Genomic DNA, 21,337 nt, shown 5'->3' on the forward strand with positions numbered 1-21,337 from the left:
CTCCGCCACCGCCTCTACCCGCCTATTAAAAATGAATAATAGTTTATTAAAAACGAAAAAATAAACACTTACCTGTACTGCCGGCATCCCCTGGCTACCCTTCTTCTCTTCTTCACCGTCTCTCCTACTTGGGTTGATCTTGCGAAAACTGTGCATGCGCAGTTCTCACAGAACTGTGCTTGCACAGTTTTCGCAAGTTCCAGTCCCAGTGTGAGGGGCGATCACACACATCAGAGCTGGAATCGCCCTGTTGTATAAGATTTTAGGCACACCTATCTTGCCCATGACCATAATGATAATGGTTCATCTCCGACTGTAGAGCCAGAGATCAGCAAGCAATTTAACATTAAGCATACTAATCCAAGTCTTTGCAAATTTCGGACATCACTTTAGAAAACATGCATGGATAGCAGGTGAAACACAAATACAGGACCAGAGTGCCCATTTGAATCAGAACTCTTGCTAAACTAAACTTCACTATTCTAGGTTTTCTACAATAGGCCACTCATTTTAGCACTAGCTAAAGCTGCTAGATCGCACAGGGAAAATGCTGCCTTTTCAGACATTAGAAATATATAAAAGCCATTGCCAGTTGTAGAGAATATATTTCTCATCAGTATTTACTTGATAAGACTTAACTGAATCTCCAGCCTAATAGGTATTTACTATCATAATGATGAAGACAGTAGGGTTGTGAGTGATGAGTTCCTGTCATACAAGCCATTCAGTTGCCACAATGTTCGAGCCCCTTTTTACCTGCAAAACAATTAAATGCACTATTAACGCTATTCTGAGACAGTGTGACTTCACATGAGGGAACTACAAGATCTGCCTCACTGCAGAGATTGTGGACATTGAACCAATCAATATGAGAGCTCCTGGGACAGAGAAATTGCAGGTTATTCCAGAGCCTAAATACCTTTTCTAGTTGCAGAAGCTCATGTGCTAACCTTTACGGGCCTCTCATTTTTTGGCCTCACCTACCAAACAGCACAAGCTTTGTGGCTGCGAATGACCTACTGTTAACTTACAGTGGATTTACAGTCTGCCTATTACTTACGGTTGACTTTGCTGTTCTCACTGGATAGCCTTTCTCCTTATGTTTGTAACTCCCCTGGACCATATCCCTTTTAAGATATTTTTGATTGGCTGACTTGTATCCTTCCCCAGCTCACATTTATAGAACAACTTTTTTTTGTTTTTCATTCAGCACTCCATGAGAGTGCAAGTGTTTTCTAGCTCTCTCCCGTGTTCCCAGTTTGTAAAGGAAAAGCAGGGTTTTTTTTTGGGGGGTACGGCTAAAGAGCAGACTTTAAGGATTGTTTTTAATTTTAACTCCACAATGTTGAATGAAATAATAAGGCTTGTAATGGCGTTGGGGGAAGGGTCATCTGCTGCAGTCACTTCGCTGTCATATGAGACAAAAGGTGTATTTGGCATGACACTTCTCATGGAGGTTGTTCAGCACAAATGGAGCCGCTCCCAGTAAGGTGACCTAGGTGCTACAGTTTTTATTTTTTGTGAGTGGAGGCATCTCACAAAAAATGAAGGACTGGTCTCACACACCACCTGGTGTCATGCTTCATCATTAAACAGTCCTTGCCCTCTAAAAACTTGGTTTGGGAGAGGGCGGGCATACACCTGACAACAGGGATGCACTTCTAAACTAAGTGGGGCCCCTTACAGACAGAAAGCGAGTTTAAAAGGCCATTTTAGATGTCAAATTAATTTTAATATGGCTGGTATCTATATGGTAATTAAAATAAGTGATTGGTGTGTTGGGGATTCTATTGTCCCCCCCACAGTGGTCAATGTGGTCAACATGTTTCTGCCAGTTGGCCCAGTAGGGTCTGCGGCATTCATCAGGACCTACAAATATAAGGATGGGCTCCACTCATACCAGACTGTGGTGAGAGGGTTCCACTGTGTGGGGTGATCTAGATCACACTCCACTAAGATGCGGTTTTTGCGATCATCATCGAGGAGGGGAGGAGTACACATGTAGGGCGCACCACGTTTGACCAAAGGGGTCTTCTTTCCTCACCCTCCTATGGGGCAACTGATCCCATATCTGGGGCTGAAATACGCTCAGGCCGGAGCTAGGAAGGAGGCTGCTTAGTTACAATCCCTAGTAACAATTTTTGGTTCACCGTTTCTTCAACTAATGGACGCTTTGTGAAGAAAGGCGTCCCAATAAAGCCCAAATATCTAGCCCAATAAACACCAAACCATTGAGATGTAGAATGGCTGAAGAGCAACAAGAGAACTGCCCACCAGAAAGGAGAGACCCAACATGGCTGGACCTGCCCAGGTCCCACAAGCATGGATGGGAAAAAAACCACAGAGGCACAAAGAGAAGCAAGCCATCAGCCAACTCGGATAGGGACTCCTGGCCAAATAAGGACATACGGAATCTACAACTACACTTCACACTGCCCCAAAATCCGCCAGAGAGCTGGACTGATATGAATGCAGAGACCGGCAACAGAAAGGCCAAATATAACCCAGAAATAGCCCTAGGAAGACGAATCTACTGTATGTCAGCAGAACAAGTAGATCACTACTCTATTTATGTTATGTTATGTATACTTGTATAGCGCATGGCTACCCCAGCAACGGGGCGTCCCAGCGCTGCGGACATGTCAAAGGCTAGTGCGTTGGAGGATGTACTCGATGGACGCAAACAGCCAAGTTTTTATCAGTTTTCGGAATTGCAGGCGATTTGAAGTGGCCCGGGCTTTTGGGGGGATGGAGTTCCAAAGCTTGGGGGCCAAATACCTGAAGGAGCGGCCACCCGCTCTACTCCTCCGAATCCTGACAGTGCAGGCTAGAAAGAAGTCCGCTGAGCGCAGTGCGCGTGTGGGGGTGTAAAAGGAACAAAGTCCTTGCAGAGTTTGTGGGCCAGCGCTATGCAAGATTTTATGGGTCAGGCAGAGGGTCTTAAAATGAATACGTTGCTGTATCGGCAGCCAGTGCAGTCGTCGAAGAAAAGGGGAGATGTGACAGGTTTTAGGTAGGGCAAACAGAACGCGAGCTGCAGAATTCTGTACTCTTTGCATCCTATTAATCACCATCATATTGGAGCCTAGCATGAGAGCATTACAATAATCCAGATGGGATAAGACCGATGCCTGGACTATAATCTGACGGGTAGGGGGCTCGAAGAAACCCAGAATAGGTTTGAGAGAGCGGAGGCGCCCGTAGCACGTGCCCGCCACTTTCTTTGCATGAGACTCCAAATGGAGTAGGTTATCTAGCACCACCCCCAGATTTTTTTACTGGCTCCTTTGGTATGGGAGCTGGTCCCATCGCAGAAGGCCACCAGTGCTCATCCCATGTTTGCGTGCCATTGCCAATTAGAAGGACCTCTGTTTTGGAGGAGTTTAGCTGGAGACAGTTGTTAGATAGCCACCTTGATATTGCCAGGATATCTTCTTGGAATTTGTTTTGGTCTACCACATTGTTGTTTGAAAAGTTGAAAATGAGCTGCGTATCGTCCGCATATGATATTAACTGGATCTTACGTTCCCGGGCCATCAAGGCCAGGGGGGCGGACGTACACATTGAACAATGTGGGACTGAGCGCAGACCCTTGGGGCACCCCACATTCAAGAGGGAACCTCCTGGATGAGTACCGCGGGGCATGCACCTGGAAGGAACGGTCAGATAGAAATGACGCAAACCAATCCAGGGCCGATTCCCTGACTCCGATCTCCCACAGCCTCTCAAGTAGTATCTTGTGGGAGACCGTGTCGAAGGCCGCACTCAAGTCCAGCAAGACCAGGATAGAGAATGCGCCCATGTCCAAAGAAGCCCTTAGATGTTCTGTGACTGTTAGCAAGGCAGACTACGTACTATGGTTAGCTCGGAAGCCGTTCTGGGACTCATCTAGGATCCCATTGGACTCCAAGTAGGCAGACAGAATGGAGTTGACATGTACTTCGGCCACTTTCGCAAGGTAGGGAAGCAGCGAAATAGGTCGATAACTATCTGTCCTAGAGGGATCCAATGATGGTTTCTTCAGGAGGGGCACTACTTTAGCATGTTTCCACAATTTAGGAATGGAGGCTTGCTGTAGAGATTGATTAACCAGCTCTCGGCCTACCTGCAGGACAGAGTCACTAAGTGATCTGAACAATTCTGGTTTGATGGGATCATCCGGAGATCCTGATTTTACTCTTAAAGCCAGGTGTTCCATCCCTGTCTGCTCTATAGATGGAAAAGTTAAGAGGGAGTGAGGGGGATCACAGTGGTCACTCGCAGGGTAGGGGGAAGCCAAGGGGTCATCCGGTTGTAATAGGTCGTATATCCCTTTGACTTTATTAATGAAAAAGCAGGATAGTTCTTCACACTGAGCGTCTGACACTATCAGATTGTCTGAGCATTCCGGAGACTTAGTCATATCATTCACCAAAGAAAAGATAGTTTTGGAGCGGTTGGTGCTTGAGGTAATCAGGTCTGTATAATAGGTGGCTTTAGTTTTTTTATGAGTTTGTGGTACGCTTTGGTGGCCAATCTGAAGTTAATTTTGGCCAGGGGGGTCATAGGATCGTCTCCAGATACGCTCTAAGAGCTTGCATTGTTTTTTAGTTTCAGCGAGCATCTTCGTATACCAAGGGTGGGACTGATCTCGCTTAGGCCTTGAGCGTTTCATGGGGATAAAATGATCCAATGAATCTTTTATCATTTAGTATAATTAAGTGTTTATAATTTAGTGGTGTCTGTTGAAAACAAAGCTAGAAAATAGCAAACTAAATTCAATGAACAGTGGAGAAAAAAAACTTCCTACCCGATTTGTCTGTTAAATCATCGAATTCCACCAGGAATGAATAGCCGTTGTTCCAAATTTGCAGGCAAGTACTTGGGTCATAGGTAATGGACAGAGGTTGCAGATGTGGATCAAAAACACTGTCTCTCACACGGATGTCAATCGGAGACTGCCGGGTTCCACCAGGAATTCGAAGTGGGCCCTGCCAAATCGGGTGCACTAAAACACAAAATAATGCAGTTAGAACTCTTTTCAATTTGAACATTTGTAAATATTTCACTATCCTGCCAATACTTCGTATTTCAAGAGGTACATAAACTATTAACAGAACAAAACAAATACTACACCCTTTGAGGGAGTTGAACAACATTTTGCACTCGAAAGGCAAGTCAGAAGTTAAGAGTTCTGATTTAGCAAGGAAGTGAGGCTTACCCTGTTTATCTTTGCAACTTAGCTCTATATATATTCTATGGGTTTATAATAGATCGTTAGAATTAGGTTGTAGCCGTCCCCAGGTAGGAGAGTGCATACTGTAGCAAGAATAATCTCAACAAAGTACAAGTGGTTTACGAACAATATGGTTAGAAACTGAGATTAATGACAAATCAAATATATTTCAAAAAGGAGCTCGAGCAGTAAACTAAATATGTTCCAGATAAAAAGAGTTAACATCTAACCATTGCCATTCTCTTTAATAAATGTTTGCGTGATTGTACGCTCATTCTGAGGAAAAAAACCGTAACGTTGAAAATGTGATAAAGAAACTTCAATAAACAAAGTAATTAACTTAACTATTTCCCTTAGTACCTGGATTAAGTCCTCCAGTTACACATTAACAAACATTGAAGTTCCTATAATAAGATTTTAGATCGGAAAATGCAGTAAATGTATAGATGCGGTTCGGAACAAGTTTAGAACACATTTGTAAAAGTTCTAACAATTACTGAATAAATAACAATAATTTGATATATTCACTTTAAAACGCTGTCTATTTACATTTTAAATAGACCTACTATTGTGTTTTGAAAGTATGCAACATGCGGTATTATGCAGAGGTTATGTAATCCTGGAGAAAAGGCGCTTGTGGGAAATGAAGGTAGCTTTTATGCGGGGAATGCTTGGTGAGCACTCCCCAGTAACAAATGTATTCTCTAGTAAGTGGTTGGCTGCAGGTGCTTTCAGTCGGGTACAGTAAGGTTTTGTCGGATATCTCGCTCTCTCTCTCTCACACACACACTCACACCCCCCCCCCACCACCACCACCTCTCTCAAGTATTCACGAATATTCTACAAGGATTTCACCTTACACGCCCGATTTTAAGGTCAACACCAGTAACTGACATTAAACTGCAACCTTCTGCACTCCAATCACATCACAGTCTCTTGCACCATACAGTTCTGCAATTCTATGGCAGGACCCGGAGGCGAGGATTAGGCTTTTCTTTCTTCACTTTATTTGCCAGCAGTCTTTCAAAGAAACGATTTTCATGAACATAAACTACATTGCCCAAGAGACATTAGGAAACGAGCATTGGCATAGCCAATAGGTCTCGCCTTAGGGATCTAATACGTTTTCTGCCATGCAGCAGATTATCCTGGGTGCTACAACGTGTACTGTTCTTTAATATGGACACTGACACTAATAGGCATATTATAGGACTGCATTGTGAAGTACTTTAAGTTTTTTTTTGTACAAATAACATTAGCTTTGTCTGTGCTGTCAAGATAGGGTAACTCAGTTGTGTAATGCCATAGTTGGAGAGATTTGTTTAACTTGTAATTTGGAGGTCAGATTTTGCCTGACTAGCTCGGCCTTTGTAATGTTGATAACATGAGTAGAACTATATACGGTGAAACGACATTGCAATGCATCAAGGACAAAGCAGTAGGATAGTAAGTAGGATGTAAACGACTAGCCCTTCTAAAAAAAATCCACATCTAATTAAATGGCATTCAATATTATTACGAAAGTAAAACAGCTTGAGTAAGCATGTCTGACATCACCTCTGTGAATGGCATACCAAACTACTGACAGATGCTAAGGGCGGCACAGTATGCTAAGCACAGATTTTTAGTTTATGTGTTTTTAAGCCACACCCTTAATTACAATGGCCCTGTCCCTTTGAGAGACCCCCCAGCCCAGTTTTTTCATCTCACTTAAAGTCCTGCATTTACCCACATGCATAGGCGTCGCCACTGCTCACGCCGCTGTCCAATGAGAGAGGGAGTGAGCTGAGAGTGGGCGTATCCAGCCTAGGTTTGACTGCGGGCGGGCGACAGCGTTATTGGATGAAAGGTGATGTCGGAAAATGTCGCAAGTCAACAGGCGAGCGTTAGGCAGCAAGCAAGAACAACTTGCGGAGCAGTAAAAGCTCCAGCTGCCGAAGGAAGAGCGCAATAGCGCTCTTTCCCAGTCCACGACATGTGGACGCTACAGGCTCCGCGACCTTCGGGTATTTCAGTGCAACCAGTGTTAGACTGTGCTGGGGGACTCTCTGCAAATGTGCGGCCAGGACGAGAAACGTGACTCAGTCATCTGTTTGCGTGAGTTAGACTGGGCGGGATCAGGGGGAGACACTTTGTAGAGTGGGGCGTGTCATAGGGCTGCTTTGATGCCTAGGCAGAGCAGCGTCGGGTTTAGTAGCAGTGGAGGTGGGCGAGCTAACACATTTGCAAAGGAAGCAGACAGAGCAGAGTTAAGGGGCTGGCTCAGATCTTTGAGCCTGTTCATGATTAGAGCCCTGAAAATATGAGTTAAGTAATCATACAACAAACTTCGTAAAATATGATAAAGTGTCTTCAAAGTACAAAAAAAATAACATGTGGAAGCTTTGACATCAATAGGGCACATTAAAGCTCTGCACTTGAGAAGTACTTATTAAAAGTGATACATTTGTACAACTGGTAGTATGAACTCGCATATTTACAAGTGTGGTCATATCTGATAATGGGAAAAAAAAGTTTAATTTTGTAGCAAGAAGCAAATAGTTTATTTTTGTGAAGTGCTTGTGAGGCATTTTTCTCCACATATGGATAGTTTAATAACGTTTGATCATTTGAGGAAGAAGAAATATTGTGTTAATAGCAACACTGTCCGCTACTTGCATATATTATGTGCAAACTGCTGTGGGAGCACAATAAATAGCATTGGTATTTTGGAGTCAGATTCGAGGACCAAGATGGATGCCTGTAGACGTGGAGGGCATGTACAGCATTTACCTTGCGGGAGCGAGCAGTGGCAGGCGCGATAATTGCAAACAGATGGCGCTGCTGCTCTCTCCCGCAAGGTAAACACCGTACATGCATTAGGTAAAGTTTCGAGCTATTGGCTTTGCAAATTATTGTGTTTTTTAGATTTTTATATTGGTCAAAAAATATCCGTGCAGTAGCATAGCTCCAAAAGTCAATAAATATTTTTTTTAAGTCGTGCGTTGGCTGTTTTTTTCTTATATTTATTTAATATCGTATCAATTGCGGCACGCCAGGCTTTAGCTTAAGATGATTAAAAGTAAAGTGTTGTGTGCCGCAACTGCGAAAAAAGTAAACCAATGGAAAAGAAATGTGGCATCCGCCCGACTTTGTTTTTTTCTTTATTGACTTTAGTAGCAATAGCGGAATTCCCTAATTTAGCTTTAGATGTTTAAAGCTTGGCGTAGTGTGCCAGCCAAGTGGTATTTTTCTGCTTCTGTTATTGCATTCGAGTAACATTAGACATACAAGCCAGAACTATTGACTTTGACACTTTTTCTGAGATGTATAAGACAAATAAGCAACAACTATGGCTATGTTGTATAAAATATTAAAAATGCTTCAGTTCTGAAATGCAAGTCTGTGTGCGGATTTTGCATAGTACGGTAACCAAGCAGGGATGAGGGTTCCCTTACTGATAAAACTATTTTGTAGCAGAGCAAGGTAAAATAAACTGGGAGCAGAGAGGGGCATGCATCCATTTGAGATTTGTTAAGCTGGGACACTGAAGTTTTCGAACACCTGCTTATGTAGGACACAGAAAGCAATTAGCAGTAGAAAATCAGTGTTATCAATAGCTCTTGGCACGGCTCAATGTGTGGCCAGCCGAGATATCCAGCTGCCAGTGAGCGACTAAACGTTTTTGCGGTTTGTTCACGAGTCTTAGGGCCAGATGTATCAATGGGTTTTGCCCATTCTGTGTCTATGGGGAAATGTTTTGATACATATGGCCCTTAAGTGTTTGCCGAGGGGATTAGTCTGGAGTTTAAAAGGTCATTTGGATTTGTAAGAGAAAATAGTCACTTTTTAGCCCGTAGTAGAATATAGATAGGCAGTCGGGACAATAATTTGCATTTATATTAATGAGCTAATAATTAGCATATTAATAATGGGCATTCAACAGAAATGTGTTCTAAAAATAGTGTGTGGCATACCCACGCATGTCTATATATAACTCAGTAGCAAGTAAACTTGCACCCACATGCCTTACTTCCACCTTCCACACCATCCACAGTCCTGGCTTCTAACCACATCCAACAAAACAAGCAACGCAAATGAGAACTGACGAAAGCCATATTTTGCTCTTATATTTTTGCATGATGATGTGGTTCTGTGCGGAAGTGCTATGTAAAGTTTACTTAATTCCCACACATCCCTCAGCTGTCACATCGGGGAACATGCATGCAATGTAGACAGATGCACACGTGCAAATTATGCCCCAGGTTGAAAGAACACACTGCAATTTAACCAACACATGCCCTAAAACATTGGAGAATGGAAACATTTACACACATGGGGCGAGCGAAGAAAAGGGATGAGTAAAAGAGCTGCGCAATAACATATCTTGGACAGCAAAAACTAATTTTTAAAGAGGGGGCTGCAGAACCCGGACAGCATGTCGTGCAAATAAATACAAATGAAGCTTCCAGAGCGCTGAACAGCCATTGTAGATACATTAATGGTGTATTTCGAAAGAGGAGCCCTGGCTCTCTAAAACAGAGTGTGAAGAGAAAACCGCTGCACTCCAAAGTATTTGTAGTGTGAACAATCGTAACTCAAAATTATGAATCTTATAGGTGCGCCGGGTGTTCACCTCCTGGATCCTCAGGTGCTAATAAACAATTTGTCAAAAGAATCTTACTGAAGAGTAAGAATTACCCGGAGCACTCTTGAATACACGGTCAGTGTAGTATATCCGTAAGCATAGGTATAGAAATAAAGTGTTACTGGCCAAATATATTCCGTAGATTTATTCAAAATTAGTCATTATTCCATCATATTGATTCCATATGGGGAAGTTTTTAAAGACATATCCATCATTGATAATCCATGGTACATCAATTAACATCCACAGTGGTATGTAATCCCCGATGCATTTCGCGCTAAAGAGCGCTTCGTCAGGGGGTCCGTAGAGTGTGAATAGTGAGAGTCTTAATCAGAACCATGAAGTGGAGAAAACCAGGTCCCGAATGATCGTGAACCTCTAAAACAGAGACCAGGGAGGAGGACCTGCCGCTGATACTGCATGAAACGCAACCAGATGGAGGAGGGAGGGCAAACATCTGATAAGATGTAGGCCTTTATTTTATGTTCATAAATGTATAACCTAATGTGTTCACCCGCCTGGAGCTTCTTTTAAATAAATAAAGTACCAGCAATGATTCTTGGTTTGCTTTCACATTTAAAAGTTTCATAAAAATGCATGCAATGTAGGCAGAAGCACGTCACTTCAAGCATTGCGCAGAAAGAAAGAAACCACTGCAGTTTAACCCGCGCATAACTAAAATATTAGAGAATGGAAGCATTTACGTGCGTGGGGTGGTGAAGGGAAAGAATGAGGAAAGGAGCAGCCTCCACCACCCCACCTCACCTGGACAGTCCGGCAGCCTCCAGTTACCCCGTATCCAGGTCTGGGCAGGGGAGACACTGTGGAACGGCGGTCAGGCAAAACTATTTTGTTTAATGCGTTCACTGAAGCATAGAGTCCTGCTAAACGTTACAGAGAGAAAGACCCGGCCAGAGGCCTGTGGTGTGGCACCCAGTATGGCCGCAAACAGAGGAGTTTGAGGGGGGGTGTTGGGGTGCAAAAACGTATCAAACCTCTGAAAGCAAGTAGCGTGCAGAGGAGCTTGATGGGGGCTAGAGGTGGGCAGAAAAAATATATATATCAAACCTCGATAAGCAACTATAAATAAATACAACAAGCAAACGGTACGGGCAAACGTGATCGCGAGCAAGATGTGCGGCCGGGAGTTGTGTGCGCTCGTAAAAAATAAATAAAAAAAAAAAAAGCGCAGGTTGGCAAGTGGTGTGCACAAACCATGACGAGAGAGGAAAGCCAAAAGGCGCCTCTGCTCGTCATTATGCGCGTAACCGCACGCTCTATACCAGCCAAAAGCGTGTGGTAGGACTTTTAAAAGCCCACACACTAAATGTCTCACAGAGCAGCGCATGCGGTGGCTCAGCGAGACCTAAAAACTAGAAACAGTCGTCCAATTGGAGTACTGCTGCCTGTATAACGGTCCTTGCAGACCCTCTAGCTTCCTCTTTTTTCTCTGTTCCAGCAGCATTTCACCTAAGTGCACTGTCTGCTTGTGCTTGACTGTTTGCTTCTTATTTACTTATTGTGTTAAGTAACGCGGCAGCATAGTGTTCCAACCGCCTTTTCCATGTTTGTATCCGCAACAACGTTCTAGTTGCCTACGCTGTCGCCTTTCATGTTTGCGTCCGCGGTGCAGTCTTCCGACCGCCAGGGAGCACCGCGCACTCACATTTCGCACACTGTGCGTCTTGACCAGAGCACGCCAGCTTCACTGACAGATTACCCCACTATGTCTGCAGTTAATATTTCTGTCCATATGTTAATGCTGTTCAAACTTGTAATTATGGTTCATTAATTGAAAGTCTTTACTATTAGGGTGAGTGCTCTACGTAAATGTTGTAAGCTCCGACTCCATTACTGACAGTGTCAGTCAGTCAGTCAAAATACACTTTATTCGATTTGTTAAAATCATAAAAGGCATAAAAATTACATACATGCTTAAAAACAAACAATTCATATATTTACAAAATTGTGCGAAACCCTTGTAAACGAATGCCATACAATTAGGGATAAGGTGGCTTAAAAACGCAATTAATTAAGATAAAGCATTTGATGACACCGTTTTTGACTTAATTCTATATGCTGCCACTAAAAAACTGGCCACACAATAGATAATGCGGGTGTTACTCAACAACTGGAGATAGATTAGTGCGGGCCTGACTTGATGGAAGTCGGCCTCTCTCAGAATTGGTAGCAAGTATTTTTTCCTTATATCCGTGTAAAACCCGCAAAACATAATAAAATGCATTGTATCTTGTTGAGAAAAGTTATCGCATCTACAAGGTAGGCCATGTTCTGATTTGGCCCATGATTGATAGCTACCCAACGTAAAATGGATCAAATTGAATCTAAATTTGGATAATAAAAATCTATGAAAGGGTTTTGTTACAATACTGAGGTATGGCTCAAGTGAGGGGAAATTGTTAACATAAAGTGCAGTCTAACTGTTGGTTTCACGAGTTCCTGCTCCTCACGAACCACTCTCGCCCTATCTAAAAAATGAATCTTGATCCAATTAATTGGAGACAGAAAGAGCTCCGGGCGACCCAACTGCATAAAGGCATATCTCAAATAATCCAGCCAAGGTATGTTTTTGGCGTAATCCAGCGCCATTACATCAGAGAGGATGGCATGGTTCAAGGATAATTCATGGTTAAGCCATGTTTTTGCCCAGAATGTTAATGGGGCCAAATTCAACCCATCTGTTACATAGTCCAGACCCACCTCCGAATGGATCGAGAAGGTGGGAGAAGACTTGGGACAGACAAAAGGGATCTCAAAAACCCATTTTCCACTCTTTGAATTTCGTCTTGAGGCACGTATCCCCAAAGAGGTGAACCATAGGTGGGCAATAGGAATGCATTTAGTATTGTAAACTTTTAAACAGCCTCCATGGGCCTGGCCCCTAACCTTTTTGCAAAACCCATAAGGCTGACGTGGATCGAGCCATAGATATGCTTTTTGCCCTAACCTGGGGGGCCCCATGAGCCCCTCTCGTCAAATAGAACCCCCCAATAGGGAAAACGGCAACCCTTGAAACCACCTCGGCCCTTGGCAGACAAAGGTTTTAGATTTGACTTGCATCTATGGAGACCAACCACCATCGAATGGGATTTTTTTGCATTTATCTTTAGATCTAACTGATCCATAAAAGCCCCAAATAGCTCCAACAGTCTCTGAGTCCGATACCAGTGCGCGCTATTAGTACTGCGTCGTCCGCGTATAGGAGAGCCGGTATTGTAACATCTCCTACACGTGGAACATCCACCCCTGCCTCCTCTAGAAACTTTCCCAATCCGTTAATGTAGATGGTGAAAAGGAGGGGGGCCAGGATGCAACCCTGGCACACTCCCTTCACGGATTTGAAACGGCTCGTGCACCTGCCTTCCTTAGTGACTGTTACTGACAGTGGTTCCAGTATAAACATTTGTACACGCTTTCAAAGTTTAGCAATATGAGGCTATGTATAATTCTCCAGAATTCTCTCCAATTTGATGCAAATATTTGCACAAGCTTGAAAGCAAGATTGAGGATTCTTTGCTTTAAAAATAAAATGTTCATAAAAAAATGAAAACTGGAAGAAACATTTCACTAAACTACTGTAACATTTCAGGTACCATTTCTTTGCAGGATCATTTAGTAACATGTGTTGATGCATGTTAGTATTTCCCAAAAACATTCATAACGGAAAACCAGTTTCAATAAGATTATGAGAAACAAAGAAAACAAGCATTGGCAAAGCCAGTAGGTCTGAAATTGGTGGTCAACTTTTTAGTTTTGGCATGGTTTTGTAAAACTTTATTGGTGTGGGAGCTGCCGGGCCCTCACCATTATCACAAATTTTGGCAAAAGCAGTTCATTGTTTTGGTCTAAAAAACAAAAACACACTGTCACAGTAGTTACTGGCACTGAACAAAACTACGTTGTGTGCCGATATGGAGAGAGAGAAAAAGAGAGAGAAAAAGAGAGAAAAAGAGAGAGAAAAAAGAGAAAAAGAGAGAAAAGAGAGAGAGAAAAAGAGAGAGAAAAAGAGAGAGAAAAAGAGAGAAAAAGAGAGGAAAAAGAGAGAAAAAGAGAGAAAAAGAGAGAGAAGAAAGAGAGAAAAAGAGAGAGAGAGAAGAGAGAGAGAAGAGAAGAGAGAGAGAGAAGAGAGAGAGAAAGAGAGAGAGAAAGAGAGAGAGAAAGAGAGAGAGAAAGAGAGAGAGAAAGAGAGAGAGAAAGAGAGAGAGAAATAGAGAGAGAAAATTTTAATAACGCAAAAGGCCATGGTCAAAGCCAGACCAAATTAGGGGCCCAATTAAGAAAGTCTCAATAGTGCACCCATTGTATATGGTCTTGCATTAAGCGCAGCTCTATGGCTAACATGAATTCTCAAGAAGTTACAGAAGTAGGACAAGAAATAGTACTCGTAGAAAATATTTGTGAACTGCTTTTTAGCATGAGCAAATTTGCTTGTGTAGATCTGCTCATGCGAAAATATGAGTGTTTTGGCCAGTTCACTTTCCCTACAACAACTTTTTTCCCCAACTCTGGGAGAAGGTTTAAGTCTGCCATTGTCCGGAGTAAATTTCCATCATTTCTTAGTGTGGTAAAAGATTAAAGAAGAGTTGTTAAAACCCCTTAAAATATGCAAGTTAGTAGGTTTGCACAGAAGAAAAGGGGCATTCTAACCCTGGAACTATTGCTTGACACTACCTTCAGCCCCAGTAGGTAGATCTGCGGAAACGTAGCAACATAAGGGGATTGCAAGTATTCTAACACTAATATGGTCTGAGCCCTGGCATAACCAGATATATCAGAACTCTTCAATAATGAGATTGCAGTCATAACTTGTTGCCACACTGCACCAAAGGGACACGTGAATTTTGTTACAGGACAAATAGATTTATGAAGCAACCTGCCCCAAGGACAAGTAGATATTTTATTAAATTCCACACCCAGGGGCATAATTTCCCAAATAAATGTTTCCCTTAGTTCCTGGATTGAGTCTTCCAGTTATTCTTCGCCTTGCCAAGTACCCTAAAACAGACAATTCAATCTCTTCAATTGTGGTTTGGATCTCTTTTCAGCAGACAATATCCCACTCTGAACATATGATGCTTAACTGTCCTTGGCAAACCGTGAATGTTCCCTGCCTTTGAGACCCAAAGAATTAAAAGAGCTTGCCTCTTTGTAAATGGATAATGACATGCAGCAATTTATGTCTCGCAGCATATACATTTTCCCTATATACACACATATATTAGCCTTTATCAAACCAAATCCAATTGCTTTCAAACACTGATCACTTAGAAAACACTGATCACTTAGAAACTGGCACACTTAGGCAAAGCCTAAAAAGTGAACAATTGTATTCCTTTCGATTTCTAAATGCTATAGATGTGGCTACTTTGACATGAACATGATGGACCAGTCTGACCTTTCCATTGAAGTACATTACACAATGTGGATGTCTTGAAGTATTGGATATTGTAACAGAAACCAAGACTCTTTCGGACTTAAATTAAGAGTGTTTACACTTAATAGATCTACACTTTAATACCATTATTCAAAAGTGATAGGACAGCTTAAATAAAGGTAACTTTTTTAGTTGTCTCATGGTTTGTCAAAAATGCAACCAAAAAAAACAAAAAAAGCACTGGCAATCCCAAACGGCCTTTACATACAAGCAAGACCGATTGGCATTGCTAATGCTTGTTTATAGGAGGCGGTCACAATCAATGCATTTTCCACATTTCTACAGCAGCTTTTCGAAGTACTACTAGGGGGCACTGAAAGGCACTAAACTGGTGTTTAAATATGCCTATTTGCAATGATGTGCTCGGATTAGGAAGAATGATTAATTTGCCAACAGTGAAACCTAAGACCACCTGTGGGCTAATCAAACTCAGAAAAGGAGGAAAGCAAAACATGGGAGCAAGACAACTGAGATCAACACAAAAGCCACTAAATCTTGAGCAAAGATTGGCTCTTTGGAGGAAGGTATACAATGTGGTATGCTAACAAACAGCTGGAGCCGTCTGAAGCCAGATCGCTAAAAGGAATTCAGGTGTTGAGTCAGACTTACTGAAAATAAGTGCTGCACCTTCATGCCATATCTATTACTCTCAGCAAGAACAATATAAAAAGATGATAACAATATAAAAAGATGATGAATAAAAAAACAGAAGATGGAAGTATCTACGCACATTTATCAACACAATAATGCTGATTATAACAGACTCCAAGTATTAGCAACAGGGAACCTTCAATAGGATTTTTGATTTCTTTTCCCCCCCCCTTTCTTTAAAGATAGATTGCTCAATTTTAAGAAACAAAATAATTCATGAAATTACCAAACACAAAACATAATTGTTGCACATGTGTTAAATTACCCCCACAATATTATGCCACAAAGCTAATGTACTATCCCAACAGATTCTTGCCGTCCTGTACAATGATGAATAACCTGCACTCACTGGGAGCGGAGATAAATTACATTCATAACAGTTCAGTCTAGCAAGGAAGAAGAGTAGGCAACAACCTAACAGACATTCATCAATTACTTGCTGAAAAACAAACTAGCTTACCCACCAGCTGCAGCAAGTACATACCCCTCTCTAAACTCTTCATCAGCAAATTCACAGATAATGAAGCTATGCAGCAACTGAATGATTTCACAGAAGTAAAAAATATTCTCCATTATACACAATCTAAATTTGCACCAAGAAGACAAACAGACAGCAACTACTGAAATGTGTAAAGTCTTGATACATTCGTTTTCACCATTCTACAGCATACAATACAGTTGGGCCGGATCACTAGCAAGGTCCTCCCAAACGTTCCAACCATTTCTGACAAACATGAGTCAACACATTAAAAATCGGTTTCTCAGTGAGCGATAGCACGAGAAATACGTCTAGGGGGCAGGTATCTCCTCTGCTAACTAACATGTACATGAGACCACTGGGAAATATGTCTTGGTTCTACATTCAATTCCAGATGAGCACAAATGGCATACATTTATATCCAGTTGGGTGACCAGGAAGATCCGAGCAAAAACATATCCAAGTCAAAACCACATCTACCACTAGATGAAAAGGAAGAGAGCTAGGCACCCCTAAAAGCATTATTTAACGCATATGGTTAGTGATAAAATATAACCCTACCGAGCGCACAGCAAAATTAACTTTTTGACCCCTAATCTTGTTTTAAAGAATATTTTCTACAAACTCATGTTGTGTTATCACATGATTTTCATGTTTTATTTGACTGATTTTTTTTCTCATGGTTTGATTTGTATACAATATCAAGTATTGATAATCATATTTGTTTTTTACACTTCAAAACACATTTTCCTAATGCATTGTGTTACTGTTCATACAAACATCGTTAAAGTTATTCGACGATTGTTGAGCTGGTTGGCTCGATGCATTTCGGGACCGTTGTCCCTTCTTCAGGGGCTATGATTTTTTTATCGTGAATGCTTATGCTCAAGGTTGACGATATAACTGTACACCTTATTATCCCCACGACTGCTGTATTATTTTAGAACGCTCCCCATTTGGATCCCTTCCGCTGTCTTCCGTCTCATGAAATCATTGGTAGTGTCTTTTCTCTGGGGAACGGGCAGACGTAGAGTGCACTTGCAACACTAATGAGACCCAAATCAGAAGGGGGGCTAGCTGTTCCCGATTTTGAAGGATATTACTTAGCAGCTCAATTACAGATCTATACCCAGGAGATAGCACGCGAATTCCGAGGGCCGGAGGATAAGCGGGGCCTGGGTATACCCAGGCATGTACTCTCCTATATAGCTATGCAGCAGAGACTAGCCCTTAGTGTTCTCACACAAAGAACGCACACTTAGGTTATGCTGGAACCGAACACAACGTAAAGCGGGAGTGAGACACCCATATGCTCCGGAAATTCCGCTGGGGATGCTGACGGCGTTGCCACATGGTGGGGACTGGTCGCAGTTACAGAGCTGGGAGGACGCGGGGATACAAGTCTTGGGGGATCTGTATGAGGACGGGGTGTTGCTGTCCTTCCCGACACTCTTGGACCGCTATGACCTGCCTAGAGGTGACTTCCTGTTACACTCGGCGCTCACGAGGGCAATACAGATACACTGGAAGGAGGGGCTAACTGAACCAAAAACGACAATGGCCTGCCAGTATACCATGATGGCAGCTGGGCACGGTTAAGGCAGTTACGTGCCTGTATACCAGAATGCTTAATGAGGGGTTGCCACCACTAGAGACGCTTAAGAGTAAATGGGAAACTGATATAGGGAAGGAAATTCCTGAGACAGTTTGGGCGCAGTTGCTACGTCGGGCCTGGAAGAGCACGCGCAATGCGCGATTTCAGCTAGTTCATTTTTATATCTTTCATCGGGCGTACTTGACCCCGGGAAGGATCAAGAAATACTTTGCAGTTGATACTGCGGCTTGCCCCAGATGTGGGACAGTGGGAGTGGAGATTGCCCACATGATATGGTTATGCCTAGTTAAGGCCTCTATTGGCAGAAGGTGGGGGATACACTTCATAGATATGGGACTTATCCTGGCGAAGCGCGAAATTACACGACACTGGAAGGCACAGCTGGGCCCAGCGGATACTAATTGGCGCACTGAGTTTATTAAATGGGCGGATGGTGAGCGTGCATTGAGATTTCAATTAGCGCGGCGACAGCAGAACGACAAGGCTTTAGAGACGGCGCAGGCATGGGAGGCCCTCGTGCAAACGCTACGCGACTATGATACACGGCATGACCAAGCAGACTAACACTATAACTGGACTGTACACCTATACCACGACAGGTACATTGCATGACTTTCTAACTGACAAACCTATGCTTCAGACCCACAACGACTGTCCTGCTACAATACACCGACGGCGGGGACTGGGTGGGGGGGGGGGGGGGGGGGGGGGGGGGTTGCATTTTACCTTTGAATTCCCTTGAGCATTACGAACATCTAGTTAGGGTCGCCCTCATGGGCCCATGTCCGGTTGGCCAAGCTTAATGTGCGGACTACTACCTAGAACTTCATTGGACGGACCCAATTATACATGATAGAGAGGAGGTGGGAACTGTTACAACTGATGTATGCTTTATGTTAAAACTAATAAAAATTTGTTATAAAAAAAAATAACTGTACACCTTATTAGTGTCTTAACACGTAGATGTTGATAATAGTCTACGGGGGTTCTTGGATGTCAGTATACACGTCGCGTTTGACTATCGGTGTACTTCCGGGTTTCTTTAAAACAAGATTAGGGGTCAAAAAGTTAATTTTGCTGTGCGCTCGGTAGGGTTATGATATTTTATCACTAACCATATGCGTTAAATAATTACTATCAACTCAGGGACAGGCAGCCCTACTGTACCGAACAGCACGCCTGAGAAGAGAACTTGAATTTAAGCAACATTAAAGCAGAGAACTATTGATTAAACAGGAGTGCCAGTGGCCACCATTGATCTTTTTTATCAAATACAACCCCTAAAAGAATGTCAGACTCAAATATATAGTGAAGGCTGTTCAGACAACAGCTTACCTTTCACCTGATCAATCAAAATAGGAACCATCTCACCCCTACTCGTGTAGTTGGAAACTATGGAGACTGGTTTGGTAATGTATCTTGCCTTCAAACAGCAAATCACTAGAGTGTTTACAAATGCCAACTTCTACCTCATAACTACCAGCTACTGTGTGTGAACGTGAATGTCCCCTGCAAGATGTATAGTCCTCTCCGCCATCATTTTTGACCTAAGAAGCTACCCGCTACTCGCCCCTGGTCTGTTCGAGCCGTATACTACAATAGCGGTATATAATTGAAAATTAACATCATATCAGGAGGATTTTCACCTATTAATTATAGCGCAGCGCGCATTTTACTCAGTCATCTACCAGGAGGCGATTCTATTTATCAATATAGATCAGATTCGTGCTTTTTAATTCTATCTATCCCTACTTATGCAACTACATCAGCCGCTACGGAGGATTAGCCTTATATGTCCGAGATTTTAAACGTTAAGCATTGAAAGACAACCTTGGCCTTCGTCAATGCTCCAGTAATTGCAATTTAAGCTATTGCGAATCTGCTTCTTTAAGCACAAAGGTTGTTCGCTTAAAGTATCGCTATCCTCATCTAACAGCAGCAAAGTTTGACACGAAGTATCATAGAAACTGATTCACCCTGCAATTAGAAACAGTAAAGATCAAGTTACTGCTCATTTTAATCTTCTCTAAGCTTGCCGGCTCCCTATCGTTCAGAGCTGTCAAAACTCAGCGATTTAGTAGTACGTGGTTACTCCTGAAGAAGGCGCTGGTCGCCGAAACGCGCGTCGATATTATTATTTGTGCCACTTTTTAATTTTTTAATTAATTTGTTTATGTGCAATTTTGTAAACCTGTTTTGATTGTTACCAATGTGATTTGATACACTGAACTTGCGAATTTTTATTATAATTAATAAAAATTACTGATGCAACATATACATTTTTTTATTGAATATGTTAATAAACTGTAGAATCCGAATTATAATTAGGTTCTTTCCTCTTTATTATTATATATGACAAGCTAGATTTAATTGCCTAGGTTGTTAATTTTAAAACGTAGTCCTCTCCTCTGCCATGCATGCTCAAACTCAATATACCTATGATCCTGTTTTATGATTTTTGGTCATCCCACACACGAATTTTGTGTGCATACGTTCAACTAGTCCCGTCTTTGATGAGGACAGGTGCTTGGACATTGTCCTGAACAAGTAGGGGCACACCCTCATAGTAACAGAGGATTGCATTCCCTGACACAGGTTTCACGCATGGATCGTAACAGTGGTAGCAGGCCTTTTTGCCTGAGAGACATGAATTTGTGGTTATAGGCCTATTTATCTAATGATCGGCTGCCAACAATAAACCCGGAATCGTGAATGCAGACATGACGTGCGTTGTACACATGCATGTGTTCTAGAACTGATAGTGTGGCATGCACGAGTGATCCAGGTATGCAGGCTCCATTTTGAAAGCCCACAGCCTGGACCAGAGTACAAAATGAAGGAGAGGTTGCTTTCGCCAGACAGCATATGTACATTGCTGGCATCATTTAGGTGTAAGGGATACCAGGCACTATAGTGAGGAAAGAGGAGACAGTCTTTCTTTAGAAGTGCCAGGACCCTTCCTGATACATGGAGCTGTAAATGACTGTGTTCCCATTATGTAGATGGCAGGGGGTGCACAGTAGTGAGGCCTGCAATACCGATTGTTGGGGAAGGAAGTCATTTGTAGGAGCACAGATTTTTGCTCTCTTCCTGATCTGTGTGATGAAGGGTAATAAATGACGAGTCCAGCCTCATCACACCTCTTTGTGCTTCTGTGGGGACTCCACCTATCCTGCTGGGTACGGCAGACAAAGGCCAGGTTTGGAAGGTGGCTTGTCCGGGACACATGAAAGGGGAACCAACCTAAACTGGCTGTAAGGAAGAAGACCTGGAATACACATCATCCGTCTGCAAAA

The 21,337-nt window shown here is 42.6% G+C and overlaps 1 protein-coding gene across 2 annotated transcripts in view; it reads right to left on the reverse strand.

The window, feature by feature from the left end:
- The window catches only part of CA5A (carbonic anhydrase 5A), a 294,099-nt gene that overhangs the window by 131,516 nt on the left and 141,246 nt on the right, over window positions 1-21,337 (reverse strand). For both annotated transcript variants that reach the window (XM_078670298.1, XM_078670297.1), the window contains exon 2: window positions 4,790-4,987. In XM_078670298.1, the coding sequence (XP_078526424.1) occupies window positions 4,790-4,987 (198 nt within the window). The remainder of the gene's footprint in view (window positions 1-4,789; window positions 4,988-21,337) is intronic.

This window comes from Lissotriton helveticus, chromosome 12 (assembly GCF_964261635.1).
Source record: "Lissotriton helveticus chromosome 12, aLisHel1.1, whole genome shotgun sequence".
In the NCBI taxonomy this organism is placed as follows: domain Eukaryota; kingdom Metazoa; phylum Chordata; class Amphibia; order Caudata; family Salamandridae; genus Lissotriton; species Lissotriton helveticus.